Raw genomic sequence first — 18,969 nt, 5'->3', positions numbered from 1 at the left:
GAGTGAGTTGTCATTTTACACAGGATGACCAGCTAAAGTCTTACTGGGAAGGTAACACATACATGAAGACCTGCAAGAGGTGTGAGAGCAGGTCATGCAGATATCTGGTGGAAGAGCCCTCCAGGCAGGTGGAACAGGAAGTACAAAGCCATGAGGCAGGGGCAGCCAGTATGTTTAAGGATGTGCAAGGAGGCCAGTGTGGCTGGAAAAATGAGTGATGGGAGAGTAGTAGAAGGTGAAGTCACAGAGGAAAAGGGGCCATTTATGAAGGACCTTGGAGGTCATTGTAAGGCCCTTAGCTTTTGCTCTGAATAAGCTGGGAAGCCATAGGAGGGTTTTAAGCATAAGTGTGACATGACTGACTTATGATTGAACAGGTTCACTCTGGTTACTATGTATTGAACAGATAGAAGGGCGACAGAGGAAGCAAGGAGACTTGTTGGAAGGCAATAATCCAGGTAGGAAAGGTCTTGCTTGGATCAGGATGTAAAGAAGAAGTGCAAAGATGAAGCCCACAGGATCAGATATGGTGTGAAAAAGAGGGGGATGAAGGATATCCAAGATTTTTGGTCTGAGCAATTGGAAGATGGAAAAACCATTTACTAAGATGAGAAGAGCAGGTCTGTAGAGGCCGGAAGGGAGATTGCTAAAGCTCAACTTTGAATGATGACTGAAAATGTCTATTAGACATTCAAGTGGAATCAGATGGTTGAATATAAAAATATGAAATTCAAGGGAGAGGGCTGGGCTGGAAATGTAAATTTAGGAGGCATCGGCATATAGCTAGTATTTAAAGCTATGAGACGTAAGGATGTCTCCAAGAGAGATGTAGGTAGAAAAGAGGTAAAGACCAGGACTGACCCCCAGGCTCCTCCAACAGTTAGAGGTCCAGGAGACGAGGAAAAATTGGCAAAGGAGACTAGGAAGGAACATCCAGAGACATATTAGGAAAATGAAGACATATTAGGAGAATGATGTCCAGGAGGGAGTGACCACCTATGTTACTGAGGCCCAATTTGGTAATGATGGGTATTTGGTAATGATTCAGTGGCATGGAGGCATTTGGTGATTCTGATGAGGGCCTTCTGGCTTCATGGTAGGAAGGAAAGGCTCGTCTATATAGGTTCAAGAGAGCTCAGCAGAAGAGAAATTGTAGACAGTAAGTATGGGCAACTCCTTTCGGGAACTTTGCAATAAAGCAGGACAAAGAAGATGGGCAGAAGCTGCACTGAGAAGAGAGGTCAGACAGCGTCTTTTCAAATTGGAGAAAAAATGGCATGTTTGCCTTTATGTCCGGAATGGTCTAGTGGAAGGGGAAATCGATGACAGAGGAGAAAGAGGGGAGAATTATAGGAGCAATGTCCTTGAATAGGTGCCAGAGACTGTGCAAACATGCATGCATGGGGGTTGCCTCAGCAAGGAGCACAGACAGTTCAACAATAGTCACGTGATGTGAGCCAAAGGCTGCTTTAGGCCACAGATATCCAAGAAGAATAAGGTTCCTGACCTTTTCATCCTATGACTGCTATATTTCACTTGTATTTTATTTAATTTTTTTATTTTTATTTTTTGGCCGCACCACGTGGCATGTGGGCTCTTAGTTCCCCTACCAGGGATCGAACTCACGCCTCCTGCATTGAAAGCACGGAGTCTTAACCACTGGACCACCAGGGAAGTCCCTCACTTGTATTTTCATACTAAATAGTTGGCTCCTCCAACAAAGATTCGACAAAAGGGGGGAAAACTTGTGCCAAGGGAAAGCGGTACCTTCAGAAACAGAAGAAGCAGATTCTTTCTCTCCTGCCTGTGCCCTTTGGTTCAGGCTATTTTCCAGGAACTGCAGGGCAGCCTGAGGGGAGACCAAAAAGTCTGCAGTTATGACTCAGCCCTGAAGGTCAGGCCATCACTTCTCCGGCACGGCAGAGGGAGGAACGCGCCCATCTCTGCCTCGGTTCTGGTTGTCGTCATCCACCAGGGTCCCAGGCCGGAACTCTCACAGCTACCTTGCTTCTTCTCCCTCTATCACCTCCACCAGCTAGTCAGTTATCAGATCTTGTAAATTCTATTTCAGAGATGTTTACTGCAGATCCCCATGCCTCTCCATTCCCTCAGCGTCGCCTAAATCTACACCCATGTCTTCTTCCTCTTGGTCTATCTCAAGGCCTCCTACGGGTCTCTCTGCCTCCTACTCTCTGTTCCTCCATCATTATAGGACCCCTAGAGTTATCCTCTTAAAAAACAAAGCTGGATTTGTCACATATCTGCTTAAAAGCCTTTTTTGGCTTGCACATGGCTAGAGGGAGGAATTTTGAACCTGGGGCGTATACACTCCCTGAAACCTCAGGTACAATTTAATGTGTGTCACTATGTGTGCATTTTTTTTCTGGGGAAGGCAGTGGCTCATAGCTTTGTTCAGATTCTCGGAGGTGTCCGTGACCTCCACAGGCTAAGAATCATAGGCTTGAAGGGTAGCAGGCAATCTCCCTTCTTAAAATAAAAGGTCCCCTGTTATTTGACTTCAGTTGTACCTGCTGTCACTCCTCAATATTTAACAGAACATTTGTTGAGCCAGGCATTTTTGTACTCCTAAGTGCTGGGCATTGTTGTATGTATGTGCCAGAGAAAATGGAGATAAACAACATATGGAGCTTACCTTTCATTAAGGGCTGGGATTGGAGAGGGTATAGAGATAGAAAACAACAAATAAATAAAAAGAATAACATATTTTTTAAAAACTAATAAGTGCCACTTGGGAAATTGAAGTAAGATTATATGAATGCTAGTAAGAGGCTGCTTTAGGTGGTGTTGCAAACTGAACTAGGCCATTTGGTCAATGATAACCCTTAGGTTATTTTTGGTTGGTAATGGGAGTGGCTAAAGAAGTTTGAAGAGGATGAGTGTTAGCTCTCCCCCACAATTTCACAACCATGTTATAAGAGAAGCTACTGCAGACCGAATTACACCCTCATAGAGACATTCATGAACTAAACTTCTACCAGGAGTCAAGTGCAAAAACAGTTCATACACCTATTCTGTAGGCTCAAAGAAATCCCAGCTCTCTGTCCTTTTAGGTGCTCCAAAAATTACCAAGATTCCAGAGGCAGGATTCTTACTACCCTGAAAGCCCAACAGCAACCAGAATTTTCCATAATTCACAGCTGGCTGATGATAGAATAACTTGGGATTTGACTTAGAGTATCTCCCCGATGGGTAAAACCTACAGACTCCACTGGATTCGTATACTCTGTACATACAAGGGAGGGAGAATGTTTCCACACATTTTAGCTAGGCCAGTTGCTGTCCTACTTTGGGTTCTCCCAGAAGTAGAACCCTGAGACAAAACCCTGGGTACAGCTATGTTATTTCAGAGATGATTTCAGGAAACACAAGTGAGGGAATAGGGGAAGTAGAACAGGGAAGAGAGGAAAGACAGCAAAGATTTTACTAAGGAGAGAGTTATTGCTGTGAGTGGTTGGACCTTAACCCATCAGGGACCCTCTGGGACACCATGTGGAGCAAACCTCAAAAATCTTTCCACCAAAGGACTGGGAGACTGGGGTATTTATCCAGTGACTCCCATCTCCTATCAGTTGAAGTTTGCCCCTGGGGGCATTAACTCTCCTGGCTGGACCTGCTTTTAGCAGAGCAAGCTCCAGTGGCAGCAGAGGAAAGAATCAAGCAGAAAAGGGAAAAGACACAGGCACTTGAGGTGGGAAGTGGCCAAGCTGTCAGACACTGTCAACCTCAGATGCAGGTGAACCCAGATGGGCAGAGGGGTTATGGGGTGGGGCACCCTCTCACATGGTTGTTGAAAATTTCACAACAGAACTCATTTCTAATTTATCAATAAAATTCCATTTCTGACATTCACTGTGCTACTTAGCCAAGTGTTGCTCGTTGATCTAGACAAAAATACCAGAAGCTCTGACCATGGGCCTCCCAGCTAATGGGCAACCCTCACCCTGCACTGTGCATTCTTGATTGAAATGCTAGAGGTCCCTAGGTTATAGCTTAACCTAGGTCTCACACATATAATACCACACTTTCATGCTGGGGTCTTTTAAGGTAAGTTACAGACACTCTGACAGGTAGGTAGCCAGGGAAGGTGTCCCGGAGAGGTGACCACAAAGCTGAGATCTGAATGGCAAGAAGGAGCCTGCCAGACAAGGTTGGACATTTTAGGCACAGGGACCAGCTCTTGCCACTCCCTCCCCCTCCCCACTCCTTCTTCCCTCCCCCTCCCCACTCCTCTGGGCATGCCAGAGCCTTTTTTGCTTTTTGCTTGTCTGGACCTGGAAAACAACGCTCACCTGCCTATATGCCTACAATCTCCTCTTCAGGCTTCAAAGCCCTGCTCAAATATCCTACTTCCTCATAAACTCTCTTTTGACAACTTCACTGGGGTCCTCTGAGCATCCAAGGCACTTGATCCTACCTCTGCCTTAGTATTTATTATGTTGTGTTATATTTTGCTTTTGTATGTTTGCCTTCTTAAGAAGCCTTGCTCATCTTCAGATCTCTAGCCCTCAGCCCTATGCCTGGCTCCTAGTAGGTGCTCAATAAACATTTGCTCCACAAATGGTATCAGAAGGCTGGGCAGGGAAGCGCAGGTAGTCAGGATAATTAGCCAGGGTTGACTCCTCTTCCTAAGTCACTGCTACCAAGTCCTTACACCCCCAGCCCAACAGCAACCAGAATTTTCCATAATTCACAGCTGACTGATGATAGAATAACTTGGGATTTGACTTAGAGTAATGGTAAGGGAAATGGTAAGAATGTCTGAAAGGGAGAAACTGTCTTCTGCGTGCTGAGCACAAAGGCAGGTCTTTAGGTATATGCTGTGGGGGAGGTTTGGCCCTCCATGGTTTAATGTGTAACTGGTCACCTTTCCTGAATGTCAATTTCTTTTATTTGCCTGTAACACGTTCACCTTGCTCAGTCTCCTTGGTTACAATGCGCAGCTCCAGTCCCACTGCAGTCGCTCCACAAGCCTGCCCACCTCCACTCCATGTTGATTGACAGAGGCTTTGACACCTTGTCTCCAGTGCCAGGGGCCCAGGGCTAGACTTCCCAAGTCTCCCAGACATGCCCCCAAACCGTCCCTGCCCAGGGTCCAGCTCCTAGGAGCCTTGGGTGTTCTTTCAGAGTAAGAGCCTAGGGGGCACAGCCTGTCCTGTGCCTTGTACATTGGAGGTACTGAAAGAGTATCTGCGGAATTAAACCAAATTGCTATCCTTCTGCTAAGTTGCCTTCATGTGAAGATGGCCTGTCTCCTAGAAGAGTTCACACTAACCTAGAAGCTTGCCCACCTTTCCTTCCTCCTTTCCTTCCTTTCTTCTACAAATATTAATTGAGCACCTAATATATGTCAGGCACAGAGGGGCCCATGGTAAATAAGCCATTCCAGGCATCTCTTTTACAGTGATGACCTCACAGTGGGGTGGGGGAGAGACGAGTCAACAAATCAACAAGGTGACCTCTAACTTTGGGAGATGCTCTGAAGGAAATAAGCAGAGGCCCCAGACAGAGAGGAGAGGAGACGGGTCTGCTCTGTAGAGGGCAGTCAGGGAAGGGGCCATTGGAAGAGGTAACGGAACACCTGATGAGCAGTGTCAATGTCTTAATGATATAACATTTTGTTTCCTAAGAAAAAAAAAATCTGCAGCTAACAACATAAGGTTAATATTTCTTCCTTTTGGTGGTGAGTACATAGGTATTTATTACCTTTTGCACTTTTCTGTATTAAAAAAGCTTTCTGCATTAAATCATCTAATTGAAAAGTTCTACTCCAACAGTTCACAATTTGTGACATGTGAGCGGTAGCTCATATGAATGACAAGTAGCCACCTTGAAGCATCATCACTGGGTCCCTGAATGATCCTCTGACCCTTGTCGTGTGGCCACCCAAGCCTTTTTCCTTTTCTTTTCCTGGCAGACTCTTATTCATGCTTCAAAACCCAGCTCAAATAACACCTTCCCAGGGAAGACTTCTTTTACCTCCTCTTAAGGAGAGTCAGGTGTTCTATGGATTGTGGGTGCTCAGTACATTGCTTATGGATTTCTAATAAATCCTAGCATACTGTACCATAGTTTATTTGTTTGCATATATAGAATCTTCCAAGGCATCGTCTGAATCTCATTCAACTCTTTATCCTTGGCTTCTAGCACAGAGTACATAGTAGCACATTGTAGATTCTCAGTAATGTTTCTCCATGATGCCTGTTGGATGAATGAATGAATGTTTAACCTTCAAGCAACAAGCTCTCAAAAGAGTATTAATAGACGATATTTGCATATAAGGAATATGCTAATTAAAGTTAGTTTTATTTATTCATTCATGCAAACTCAGCAAGAACCCCATTTGGCTGCTGTTAATGTTTAGTGTGATTTACTATAAGTACTAGAAATGTAAAAAATGTGTTTCTTTTAAAAGGAAAGCCACAGTTCCTTCTGGTTTTCCCCACCTCCCTCCTTCCATTTGTCTGAATTAGTAAAGCTTTACTTTAGCTTAGGCCTTTTCCTGAGACTTGTAGGCTTGTGGCATGGTAATTTAATTACTTCTGAGTCTACTGTAGGCAAATACCAAGCAATCTACGGGGAAGGATTATGGAGTTCCAGGTTATTTATTAAGTAAGCTTTGGTAGTCCTTGTGGTGGCAGTGGTAACCCCACCCCTCATACCTACCCCTTGGGTGTCAAGTGCTGGGAGGGAAACGCAAGTTTCTCTAGATCTTGGAGTGAGCCAGCAGGAGGATGGCAGGACGCTTATATAAAAACTAACCAAGACAGAGGGATGCTTAGCTCCTCCCCAAACTCTAGGTTCTTCCTGGAGGGACACAGATTCATAAACACAGAATGGCTTTGTTTTCTTTCCAGGAAAGAGTTGCCCCCATCATTGAGCAGGTTGTGGGGGAAGTGTAGGTCTGGAGTGGGACTAACTTGTTTCATGTCCCAGCCATGCCTCTTTCAAGGTGGGAATGTTATAGGGCCTCCCTCTGCCTCAGTTTCCTCACCTGTAAAATGGGGATGAGAATGGTATCTCCACTTCATAGCGTTGCTGTGAGGATCAGATAAGCTAACATATGTAAAGTACTCAGAACAGGACACATAATAAGTGCTCAGGTGCAAAAGGAGTTCTTCAAGAAACTCATTCACAAGGCCCAACTGATATAGAGAAAGAGGGTGATCTTCATGCTACCCCTTGTCCCTTGGCTGTTTCCTCACCCCTGTCCCGTCTGCCTGGGGGTTATTATGGCCTAACTACATGAATAGCATTTTGTAAATTGCAATAAAAAGTATGCAAGGTTTTTTTTTTCTGGCCCAAAGACTAACCATTTTGGGGAAGGTGAAGGTTGGGGCTTGGATTACAGCTAAGGGGAGACAGTACCAACTTATCATACACAAATCAGAGACAAATGGAATAACCAAAAATACGAAATCAAATTCACACTATTGATACTGACTAATGTTTGTGTTTAGGGATTCTTAATTTATGAGGTCTCAGGATTTTTCTGCTCATTTACATCCCGTTTACATTAATTAACTGGCTCCCAACTTGCATTGCCATATTTAGTATGAACTCTCCCCGCCCCCTACACACACCAATACATCACTTAGAACGCTTGGGGATGTAAGTAATGGAAAAAAAACTAATAGGGATTTAAGTAATTAAAACACGCATTATCTCCTATAACAAGAAGTACATGATTCCAGGGTCGATTTTGGTTCAGCACGTCACCGATGCCCTCAAGGACCCATGCCCTTTCCCCTCTTGTGCTCTGCCATCCTCTGCATATTGGCTTTTCTCCTTCAAGCTTCTTTCTTCATGGTGGCAAGGTGGCCTCTGCAACATTTCCCATCTCTCTCTCTTGCAAATGTCCCTTCTCACCAAAGAGACTCTTCCTTAAGTCTCATTGTCTAACTGGGACATAAGGCAGCCTCTAGCTGTAAGGAAGGCTGGGAAAACCAGATGGCATCTTCAGCCTCTACAATGTGTGACAGGTCCAGCCAGCCAGGAAACGCAGTGGGAGAAGACTGTAGGGTAGCCAACCAATCATGTCTGCCAAGCTCCCTCAAGCTCCTCTTCTAGAATTCTCATCTATGTTCCCTTTTCCCAAAACCCCTCCCAACTCACGTTAACTGGCTGGTTATTTTTTCCCTGGAAAAGGGTCTATGCCTTCCTAAGTCTGTGCTTTTTCTGGGGCTGCTGCATATAGCTGCAAAGGTAGTGATCTGCATGATCCTAGGAAGTTCATGTGGACCCTTACATGAACGGTGCCTCCTGGAATTGTGCAGTGCACCACCTACTCCACCAGCAGCCCTGTGGACCATTTCTCACTCATCCTACATCGATCTCTGACCTCACCCTTCACCTTCTTACTCTATATTTCATAATTCATCAGTTTTCATTCAGTCAGTCAATAAACATTTATTGGTTACCTACTAAATGCCAGGACCTGTGATAGGCATTGGTTGGTAGTGGGACAGAGGATGAAATAAACATACAAAAAACAAGTCCTCATCCTCTAGCAGCCGCATCCCAGGAATGGAGACCAATGTGTGAGCAAATATTTACAGTACCAGGTGATAAGTGCTGTAGCTGAGTGTGCCACACAATCCTGTAGGAGTCCAGAGGAAGGAGTGGCTGAAGTTGGGAAGGGCTTCCAGAGGAGGTAACATTGGAGCTGGGTTTTGAAGGTTGCGTGCTATGTTCCGGGCAGAGGTATGAAAGAGAATGCAATGTTGTAGAGGGAAAAGCTCCACGTGGCAGGATACAGTGAGAGATGTAACCAGGAATATAATACACAGAGCAGAATTATTCACTATAGATTAGAGCCAGACAGAGGACTTGGATTTTATCCCATGGAATGTAGAGAGCCATGCAAGCGGGAATCCATGGCAGAGATGGTTCAACAGTGGCTAGGAGCACAGCCTTTCCAGTTAGGCAGATGTGGGTTCCAATCCTGACTCCCACTGGGTGATCTCACTTCATTCTCTGACTGCCACTTTCCTGGATGATGAATGGGGAAAAGTACCCCTGCCCGATAGGGTAGTCGTAAGGATTAAATAAGGCAATGTAGAGCTTTACACAGACCCTAGCACACAGCAGGTGCTCAGGGCATGGTGCCTTATTTCCATTATCACCGCTTTGCTGTAGCACGAGGCAAATACACAAGAGAAGACAGTACACGACTCAGGGCAAAGTGGGATGCGGTGGGTGGCTGGAAGGAGATGTACTGTTGGCGGTGGGGAGACCAGCAGGTCAGACCCCGGTGGGCAGGGAGTGGACAGGGAGGACGTCACAGTCATGAAGAATGAATAGAAATTAGGGGAGAGAGAGAGGGAAGGCGGTAGAGCTAGGAATGCGCCCCGCAGGGAGAGCTTATTGATGGGACACCATGTAGCCTGGGTGAGCAGCAGGGCGGGGTCACTTGGGGTAAAGGAATGGGAGAAATTGGGAGAGGGGGGCTGGGCCTGGGGGCTTTTGATTTGTTGACTTGGCCCCTTGTTAGGTCTCCTGTTATTCCCCCATCCCTGTTCTGGTACCTCCCCTTCCTCTAAGAGTGTAGGACCCCCCAAGAGGGTTGCAGGCCCGCATCAAAAGGCTGGGCCTGGCAGTTCCCAGGCAAATGGGGCTCCTGGTCAAGAGGTTCTGCGTCCACTGAGGGGGGTGGGTATTTGCTTCAGTGGGGGCACCTCCTTTCATGGCTGACCGTCTAGGAGGGGATCAACTGCCCCTCACACCTCCTCCTCCCATGCAAGACATCCCCAGCCCACATCCCTGTGGAATGCCCCCCAGAGGGAAAAGCCAGCAGTGTCCCAGCTCCGCCTGGCCCTTGTGTGGAACGCCAGTGCCCACGATGGCTGCTCCCTGGTCTCCTGTGTCCCAGCGGGAGATGATTAATGACCCAGCTGCACCGATGTGTTGTATTTAGGTCTATTCCTGAGAAGATAGATTTTTCTTTCCAGATCAAATGAAGGCAGGCCCTTCCTGGGCTGCGGCGGGTCCCTGCCCACCCCTCCCCATGGCAGTCTGTGAGGGAACTCTGAAAGGTAAATGAGTTGATAAGCCGGTGAGAGCAGGGATGATTGTACCTTCAGTGGCCCTTGTAAACAGCATAAAGTCACCTTGATGTGCCAGGACTAATGACGTTGGGGCAAGCCTTATGGAGTCCGGTGGCACCAAGCCAGAGCAGGAGCCTGCATGCCTACGGCACTAAGACGGGCTGTCAAGGCTTCACCTCCCTCTGAGTGGGTGTCTTTCCCGTGGTAACACCCATTCAGCTGTGTCTCATACTGAATGCAAGCCCTCCTGAACTTTCAGCTGCTTCCTCTGTAAAAGGCAATGTTGAATTGTCTTCCCCCAAATGATGTTCAAGTCCTAACCCTCAAAACCTGTGAACATGACCTTATTTGGAAATAGGGTCTTTGCAGATGATCTAGTTCAGGTGAGATCATTAGGGTGGGCCCAGTCCAATATGACTGTGTCCTTATGAAAAGGGGAAATTTGGACCCCAAAACAGACACATGCACAGGATGAACGCCATATGAACAAGAAAGCAGAGGTTGCGGTGATGCTTCTACAAGCCAAGGGGATGCCAAAGTTTCCTAGCAAACCACCAAAAACTAGGAGAGAGGCCTGGGACAGATTCTCCTGCATTCCCTCAGAAGGAACCAATCCTGCCAACATCTTGATCTTGGACTTCTAGCTTCTAAGAATGTGGGACAATCAATTTCTCTTGTTGTAAACAAACTGGTTTGGGGTACTTACTTATGGCAGCCCTAGCAAACGAACACAGGTAAATAATAATTCTCCCCTTAGTTGTGTGAGGATGTCACTGGGGAACCCATGTGAGGGAGCTGGCACATCGTGGGTGCTCACAGAGAACTGTCAAATCTTTAGGCCAGGAGGCTCACCCGAAGACACAGGGGCCAAGACCAGGGTGGAGGCCCACAGGTGGAGGCCGGTGGACCACATGAAACAAGAGGTGCTGCAAAACGGTCAGGCTCCTGTTTCTATAGGACAGACACGTGGGCGCAAGAGGTTAGGAGGGGGCCACACATTACGTGAGTTCATTTACAGGATTTGTCCACAGTAGACAAATCCATTCAGACAAAAAGCGGATTCGTGGTTGCCAGGGGGTGGGGGGAGGGAGAAATAGGAAGTGGCTGCTACAAAAGGGTACAGTGTCTCCTTTGGGGGTGATAAAAATGTTCTGGATCCAGATAGTGGGGATGGTTGCACAACATTGTGAATATATTAAATGCCACTGAACTGTGCACTGTAAAATGGGTAAAACAGTGAATTTTGCATCGTGTGAATTTTAAATATTAAGACAAAGTATATATTGCATGCTAAAAAAAGAAAGGTTAGTACAGAAAACTCAAGAAGTCCCAGAGTTGAAATCACCTTTGAAGGAGCAAGGAGAGCTCATAATCTCAGGCAATAATAGGTTCAGTAATTGGGGTTTCAGTGATACTTTCGTCACTTTTTTCAAAGTCATGCTCTGGTCAGCTGCTGGATAGTAGCTGGAGGTGGGATCCTCAAGTCTTCCAGGATCCTGAGATACCAGGACGCTCAGAATACTCAAGGTGGGCAGAGAATCTCTTGGGAAAAGGGAAGGGGTGGTGGACGGAGGGGCGAGCAGGTTATGAACCTGGCCCTTTGGGTGGTAAGGGGGTCAGGGTCCTCTGGGCGCTCCTGTTCTTCGCCTCACCCGCCCCTAAGCTCACACACTAAAGCCCCCAAGTCCCCACACAGTTTTCTCTTCCTGACCTCTGACCTCTGGCCAGGCTCTGCAGGCAGAGCCCTTCTTGTGGTCAGGCGCTTGCCCTGCCACTGCTACCGCCTCTAACTGTGGGAGGAGAGCCAGAACACGCTGAGTAATGTGGCAAAGGTAGGCAGAGGTGTGCGTGGGGGCTGGTAACGCTCCCTGAAACATGTATGGAGGATTCTCACATGCCAGTCACTGTTCTAGGCATCTCCTTGCATTGAGTCATTTTGTCCAAGTGACAATCTGAAGAAGTAGACACTTAGAATTTCCACATTACAGATGGGAAACTGAAGCACAGAGAACTTACAGGATTTCACCAGTTTCCCAATACTAAGTGGAAGAGGCAAGATTCCAACCCTGGGAGCCCCGATCCAGAGTCCGTGTTTTAACTGCTGGGGGGGGGGAGGTGCCTGTGTGTGCATCTGCCCAGGGCGCCTGGCTCTTGAAGCTAGAGAAGCTTTAGAGCCTCCTGAAGGCAAAGGCCTATGGTCTCCCATGACGGTGACCAGCATTTCAAGGGAGCCCTGCATGATCAGAGGGATGCCGGATGGTTATCAGATGCCCCACCCCCCACCCCGCCCAGGGCCGCTTAGCGGGAGCAGACACCAAGGCTTGCTTCATTCAGCTGGGAGAGCTGAATCCCTGGGAATAATTCAGAGATCAGCCTGGAGGTAAAAAGCCAAAACCCAAGTTCCACAGGCGCTTTCTAAGGAGGATACCTTTTAGGAGGCGTGGCTTGGTTCAGTGCATTCACTGAGCGCCTACTACAGACAAGGCGTGGTGCTGGAGGCCGGGGAGGCTCTGGGAGAGGCTGCAGCCACAGAGAAAGACTCACGCATGATTTCCTGCCAGAAGTCAGGGAAGGGTCAGCAAGAGTCCGAATGGGCGCAGCTGAAAAATTTGAATAGAAAGCAGATAAGTCTTCGGTCTGCATCGGAAGACAAAGGTTTTCCCCTGAGAAGGAGCCTGGCAGTGAATGTGGGTCCAGGTGGCCAATAGCCCCAGCCATCAGCATGGGAATTGGTCTACAGCCCTGCCCCTCAGCAGGGTCATCGGACTTCCTAGCAACCACGCTCCCCCGAGAAGCCCGTGAGTGCTCAGGCCTGATGAGAGGGAAGTGCTTGGTGGCCACACTGGCCAGGAACCCAGAGCACAGAAGTTCTCAGATGAAACTATGAATAAATGGTGTGTCAGTCAGACAATATCTGCCTAAAGTCCTACTCCTAACTCTCTGCCTTCCTAGGGGCTCTCTCATAATACAGACATTCTTCTAGAGAGAATGTCTTAGTCCAAACGCATAACTCAAATGGTGGGTATCTTAGGCATCACTCATTCACTCATTCGTTCATTCATTCATTCAATCAGTTAGTCAGTCAATCCACACCCAGGAAAGTCTTCCTATGTGTCAGGTATCATGGTAGCACTGGAGATGCAATGGTGAATAAGACGAACACATGTCTTTCCCCTCTGAGAGCTTATATTCCAATGGCAGGTTATTTGTGGAAATGTTTGAGGTCCTGCATATTAAACGGGCTTTGACTTCAACAGCCTGGGTACCCTTAGCCTCAGAGTTTCTGTTAACCTGGAGAGTAAAGAATTAGATCTAACGTGAAGAGGAAATTCCACTTCATTTTTTTTAAAGTTGGAGATGGGGAAGTTCTAAGGATGATAAAGTGCCTGTCCCTTACCACCAGCAAGGGGCTGGCCCTATCCATCACCCTTCTTGAAGGGGGGAGCCTCACCTGAAATTCCACCTAAATCAGTGCGTACAGGTAACCAGATCATCAAAGGTAGAGGACCCTTGTGTGGTCAAAGCACGTGGTCTCCAGATGGCAGGATGGGAGTCCCCGGGGTGATCAAGAGCCCACCTGGTTACTTGTTGGACAGTTCACACTTCTGTCGTTTCTCCACAACTCTCCTGCTTTCTGGAAACTTTGCCCCGTGGCTCAGCTCTCAGAGATGGGCTGGACCACCCTGGGGAGGCTGCCCCACCTTTGCAGAAACTGGGGCAACCAGTGTTTCTTAGAGACTCCTCAGTATCCCAAAGACTGGGGCTCATTTCCCCAAGAAGAAACTTTTTCGGACAATTCAGTCTCCTAGGAAATCTTTCTAGAAGAAGCAGAGACAGCAATGCCCCCATGGCCTTTCAACCTTGGGCAATTCTTCTGTCTGGAATGTCACCCCCTGTCCTTTTAAAAACCCATTACGTGCTGCGAGTGGGCCCACTGGGCCCTGCCTCACCAGGCACAGGTGACGCCTGTCCCAACCCCTCACCTGCAAATCCTCCCCCCACCTGCAAATCCTCCCCCCACCCTTCCCGGCTCCAGGAGCCTCCTGCATGTCCCCCAAGAAGCCTGCCTGGCCTCTGGGCTAGGAAAGCTCTGTCTGTTCCCTCCCTTCCTCCTGATCTGGCAGGAGGCATGGAAACTTTCGTGGAAAGCACTTGTGCTGACGAATGCTCCCAAGTCAGGACTTTGACTCCAGCCCTGACCGGGCCAGGGGCTCAGGGATGTGGGGCGGGGCCTCTCCTTCACGGGGTCAGGACCTCCTGCCTGTTCCCCCCTTGCTGTCTCTGCCGACCATCACTCCTTGGCTCTCCGGTGACACCAAGTGACTGCTCCACCACCAGAGAAGTAACTGTCTTCCACACTTTCTCTCTTTTTTTGTCCTCCCCGCCCCACCATCTCCTCCTGCCCTTTATTGTATATTTTTCTTCCCCCCCACTTTCCAGTGCCCATCTGTGTAGTCTGCGTGGAGCTCTGTGGAGTTGAAAGTCTAGAGCCTTTTGGTGTTTTGTTTAAGACCTGGTTATGGTTGTGGGATTTTTTTTTTTTTTTTTTTTTTTTTTTTTGTCAGCTGCCTGTTATATCAATCACGGAGTCGGGATCTATTTATAGGTTGGGAGTACTGTGTCCTTAGTCACAAAGAGACACAGACAGGGGACTGTCAGCTGGTGCCGGAGGAGCTGAGCGACAAGCCATCAGCGACTGGAAACAGCTGAGGGGGAGACCCTTCCCTGCCAGCCCTGTCCCCTCCCCAGCCCCAAGCATGTAAGTACCGGACTTCTCCCTCCCCTCTGCCCCAGACTCTGCCCTGGACCTTCCTGTCCTTTTTCCCACACACCCCCCCCCCTTCTCTCCTTCTCTCTCCCTCTCTCTTTTTAATGGATAAAAATATCTCCGCATGCCTGCTCTTTCATCCTGGGTTTCGGCACCATTGAGCATCTCTGGGTGGCCCAGAGGAAAATGTTGCCTGTCACAGACTGTCCTGGGAAGGTCAGAGGGACCAGGAATGGCTGGTGGGACAGTTATACAAACTCATTTGGAATCAGTACGTTCTCTTTTATTTTTATGTGTTTTCACTGGGAAAAAGTTAGTATATCAAAAGGGCAAGGGAAAGTTTACATGCGACTCAGTGGGGTGGTTACGTCTCCCAGCCTGAAAACTTTTATTTGCTGGCAGCTCCAGCACTGGGTGAGCTGGGAAGGTTCCAGAGGGAAGACCCATTTCACACAGGACAGGTGATGATGGAGGGCTGCCGGCAGGTTCGGGCTGAGCCCGAGAGCTTCCAGGTTCAGGGGGAGTCTTGACAGTCCCAATGGCCAGCTTTTCTATAGCGCCTTAAAGGAAAATGACTTTTTTTTTTTCTTGCTGCACAGGGCAAGTTTGCTTTGAGAAGTAGGAATGAGAGCTGACAATTTGTCTGGCCTTCCGGGCTTTCGTTGGCTCACTGATTTGGTGTGTTTTCTTCATCCTGAAAGGGGAACTTGGGTGGGGGGGCGGGTGGGGAGGAAGAACGTCTGAAAGGACAGAAGCCAGGTGTGGAGTGCCATGGAGCCCTTGCTCTGCATCCTTCCCGAAGGAAGAAACTTAGTATCACGATCCTTGTCAAAGCCATGCTTGTTTCAGACACTCAGAGCACAGGCTCTGTAAGCACACTGGTGGCTCCCAGAGATGGCTGTCCCCAGGTGCTGTCCACTGGTCCACACAGCTAACATGCCACCAGCTTCCTGTGGAACATTTGGGACTTTAGTTTCTGGAAAATGCACAGTGTTAACTAAAAATGCTGCACTTGGGGAGATTTGCTATATATTATTTACGAAGAAATAGTAGTACTATTTACTAAATAATAAATTTAGTAAAATTTAATTTACTAAATTTTGAAAAAGAATGTGATGATGTTTAAGGTATATGATATACAACTTTTAAAATGCATCTGTTTTTACGAGTCGAATAATCCCTGAGTTTCTATTTACTAAAACAATGCTTACCATATACTATATTGCTAAGCACTACTTCTTGACTTGTTTGGGAAAACAGTATCCTAACAAATCAATCTTCCCAACAGTTTAAAAGCATTAAACAAAGCAGATATGTCTGGATTGCTTTTGATTAAAAACAAAATTGTTTTAGCAGCAAATCTAACGATGAAAGTTAAATAATATGGACACACACATATATTTAGAGAGGCAATTTGGTCTCATTTTTATTTTGACCTTTATGGAACTTTCGCTTTCCTTCTCTTGGTTCTTTATTTTTACCAGATTTACTTCAGGTTATTAATGCCTTTAATCCATTCATTCATTATTTTGGAGGACAGAATGGGGATCAGGAAGGAATAAGAGATTAGAAAGTACACTTCACATGTTCACTATATTCATTGGTAGAGAAATTAGAATAAGGAGTTTGGTGTAAAATCGGGGGAAATGTCACTATTTCAAACCTAGTAGGGAAAACAAAGTCCCAGAAATTGAGAGGAAAAAAAAAAAAAAACAGGAATTGAGCATATTATATACATAGCATTATTTTCTCTATTCCAAGGACTCTGCTTTAATAAACATATCCTGTAAACGTTTCCCACAATAATACTGAAGTGGGATTTGGTGGGTGATCATTAATTAAAGCTCAAGTGAATCAAACGATTGAGACCTTACATTCAGAAATCTCAGCAGTCAGCTGTTGGCAAAATTGAACTGTTAGGACTTTCTGATCTCAATGGCTTTTTAGGAAAAGTGTGACATTTTTAAAACCTTTTCATACAACAGCAAATTGTTCCCTCCCCTTCTCAACATGCACCCTGGAGCCTGCTGGCCGGTGATTAAATGCACTGGGAGAGAGTCCCGAATTTCTGAGCAAGTCCTATGTTCTCATTAGCGTTAACAGTTGAGAGGGAAGAATATTTGTTGGCACATTTAGACAAGAACTGCTCCTTCCTTTGGCAACCTGTGGCTGCTTTTAGGTGGGATGGGGGCTTGTTTGGCAGTGTAATGGAAGGCCTGGCTTTCATCCTCAAGTTCAGGATGTGGCTTTTCCCCTTTGGGCTTATTTATAGCGACGCAGTTGGGGGAAACTTCAATGTATTTGCATAAGGCAGCCTCTGATTACTTAGTTTCTGCTTCGATAACGATTCATTTTATGTGGACCAAGCTGTCGTCAATCTCATTTTTTTCCCAAACTGATTGCTTACATGCAATTGGTCACAGGGCTGTCTGTGACTTCAGGTCTGTAAAATCTCACCCATTCCATCCTCATCTTTGTTTATTTCTTTGACGTAAAGTTGCAGTTGCCTGTGTACATGCTGTCGTTTTATGTGTTCCCCCTCCTCCCTTGCGCTTGTGGAAACCCAGCCCTGACCTCCTCCCAAATTGGGGGCAGTGGGGCCAATGAGCAGGTGCTCTGGAGGCAGCAGGCTCAGGTACAGGACCATCAATCTCGAGGAAGAAGGAATCGCAAATACCTGGAACGTGCTCCCCTCATTCAAACAATCTTCCAGAGCTGAGGTCTCTCCAAATATCCCACAAATAAAAAAATGGCAGCTGGCAGGATTTTTCAGCCACAGACCACGTACAACTCTTTCTCCCCATCACTTCACCTCTACAGTGTATCTGTCCATCTTTTTCTTATCTCTACTTTTACATTTCATTATCTTCCTGCACGCTGTCGCTCTCTCTCCCCCCCCTTCCTTTCCTCCCCCTTCTCGCCTTCCTGAAAAACACATTTCTATCTGGCATAGAAAATAAACTCAGATTGTGGGTAGTTATGTTAATCTAATTCAATCCTCAGCGGGCTAAGAGTGAAATTCTAATAGTGGAGCTGTTGAGGGCTTTTTTGTTAATGGCTTGGGGATTACATTGAGTTAAAGGCTCATTTCCTAATCAAACAGAGAGGGAGAGAGTGACTCCGAATATTTATGAGTCTCCCAGTGAGAGTTTAAACATTCAACTCCAAAAGCAGGGTTTCTGCAGGAGGAAAGAGTTAAAACCCCTCAGGGCTGCTGGGGGAAAAAATTAAACCGGTTAAGCCATCAGCACTTTCAGGCTGCTGTACAACTTGGGCAAAGTGGAAGGTGGAGGGGAGAAAGGGGAATCATTTCACAACTGAAGATGGAAACTGTGACAGAAGCGCCGAAAAAAAGTCCCCCATAAGAGACACGGATCCTGGGTTCACCAAGGGCCTGGAGGGCCTGTGTGCCTTCAACTCCCCCAGTCAATTCTCCTCCAGTCCGGAGGTGAGCTCGTGGAGACAGGAGAATGGCTCAATTTACCAGCAGCGGGAGAGTTCCCCCAGCTGCCTGGTGAAGCTGGCGGGCAGAAGTCTCCCCCACTTCCGTCTTGCCTCTGAAATGCTGAGGGCTGGCTTCCCCTTCCAGAGCAAATTCACATCCCCACAAGCTCCCCCTTTGCTATGTCATCGGTCTGGGTCCCTCGGTCCCTTGGCTTCGCTCTCTGCACACCAGGACCTCAAAGCCCATCTGGATGGCTGTGCCCAGGAGAAAGCAGGTGGAGAACACCCATCTCCAGCCAGAGAAGGCATGGAGCAACTTGACCAAGGTCAAGCAAAGTCAAGGCCAAGCTGAGGTCAGGAGTCTTAAGTTCTGCACAAGCGTACGATAGAGGAGAGGGGAAAGTCAGAGCCATATGGCTGCCAAAACGTGCCCTGGCTCCCCCAGAGTGCAGTTTCCTTCCCCAGCTTCGGGAAAAAGGGCAGGAATCCCTCATACAGGAGGATTCTGACTGCTCTGTGCACACTTGGCCTTTTTTCTCCACCAGCCAAGTGAGCAGTTTCTAGTCCTTTCGCTTGGGTCTTTTTTCCTGCGCCACAAGGTCAGTCAGCAGAGGCTCTGGAAGCCACCTTTCTGTCCACAGGGTCCTCTGGCCTTTTGTTCCCCTCCAACCTGGGCACTGTTCTTTCTCTTAG

The 18,969-nt window shown here is 47.3% G+C and overlaps 1 protein-coding gene across 7 annotated transcripts in view; it reads left to right on the top strand.

Moving 5' to 3' along the window:
• Window positions 1-18,969, top strand: part of ESRRB (estrogen related receptor beta) — a 196,920-nt gene that overhangs the window by 6,831 nt on the left and 171,120 nt on the right. For 3 of the 7 annotated variants that reach the window (XM_082451778.1, XM_082451779.1, XM_082451777.1), the window contains exon 1: window positions 14,116-14,823. The exons of 1 other annotated variant lie outside the window; for it this stretch is intronic. Coding sequence is in view for 2 of the 6 variants with exons in the window: in XM_082451775.1 (XP_082307901.1) it covers window positions 14,822-14,823 (2 nt within the window). In the remaining 4 variants the exon portion in view is untranslated. Of the gene's footprint in view, window positions 1-14,115; window positions 14,824-15,081; window positions 15,104-18,969 lie in introns of those variants that run through there. 3 more of the 7 variants (XM_082451775.1, XM_082451774.1, XM_082451776.1) reach the window with 3 other exon arrangements.

Source organism: Balaenoptera physalus (assembly GCF_965194825.1).
Source record: "Balaenoptera physalus genome assembly, chromosome: 2".
In the NCBI taxonomy this organism is placed as follows: domain Eukaryota; kingdom Metazoa; phylum Chordata; class Mammalia; order Artiodactyla; family Balaenopteridae; genus Balaenoptera; species Balaenoptera physalus.
The sequence above is the reverse complement of the archived record's forward strand: the minus strand, read 5'-3'. Positions and strand labels throughout refer to the sequence as shown.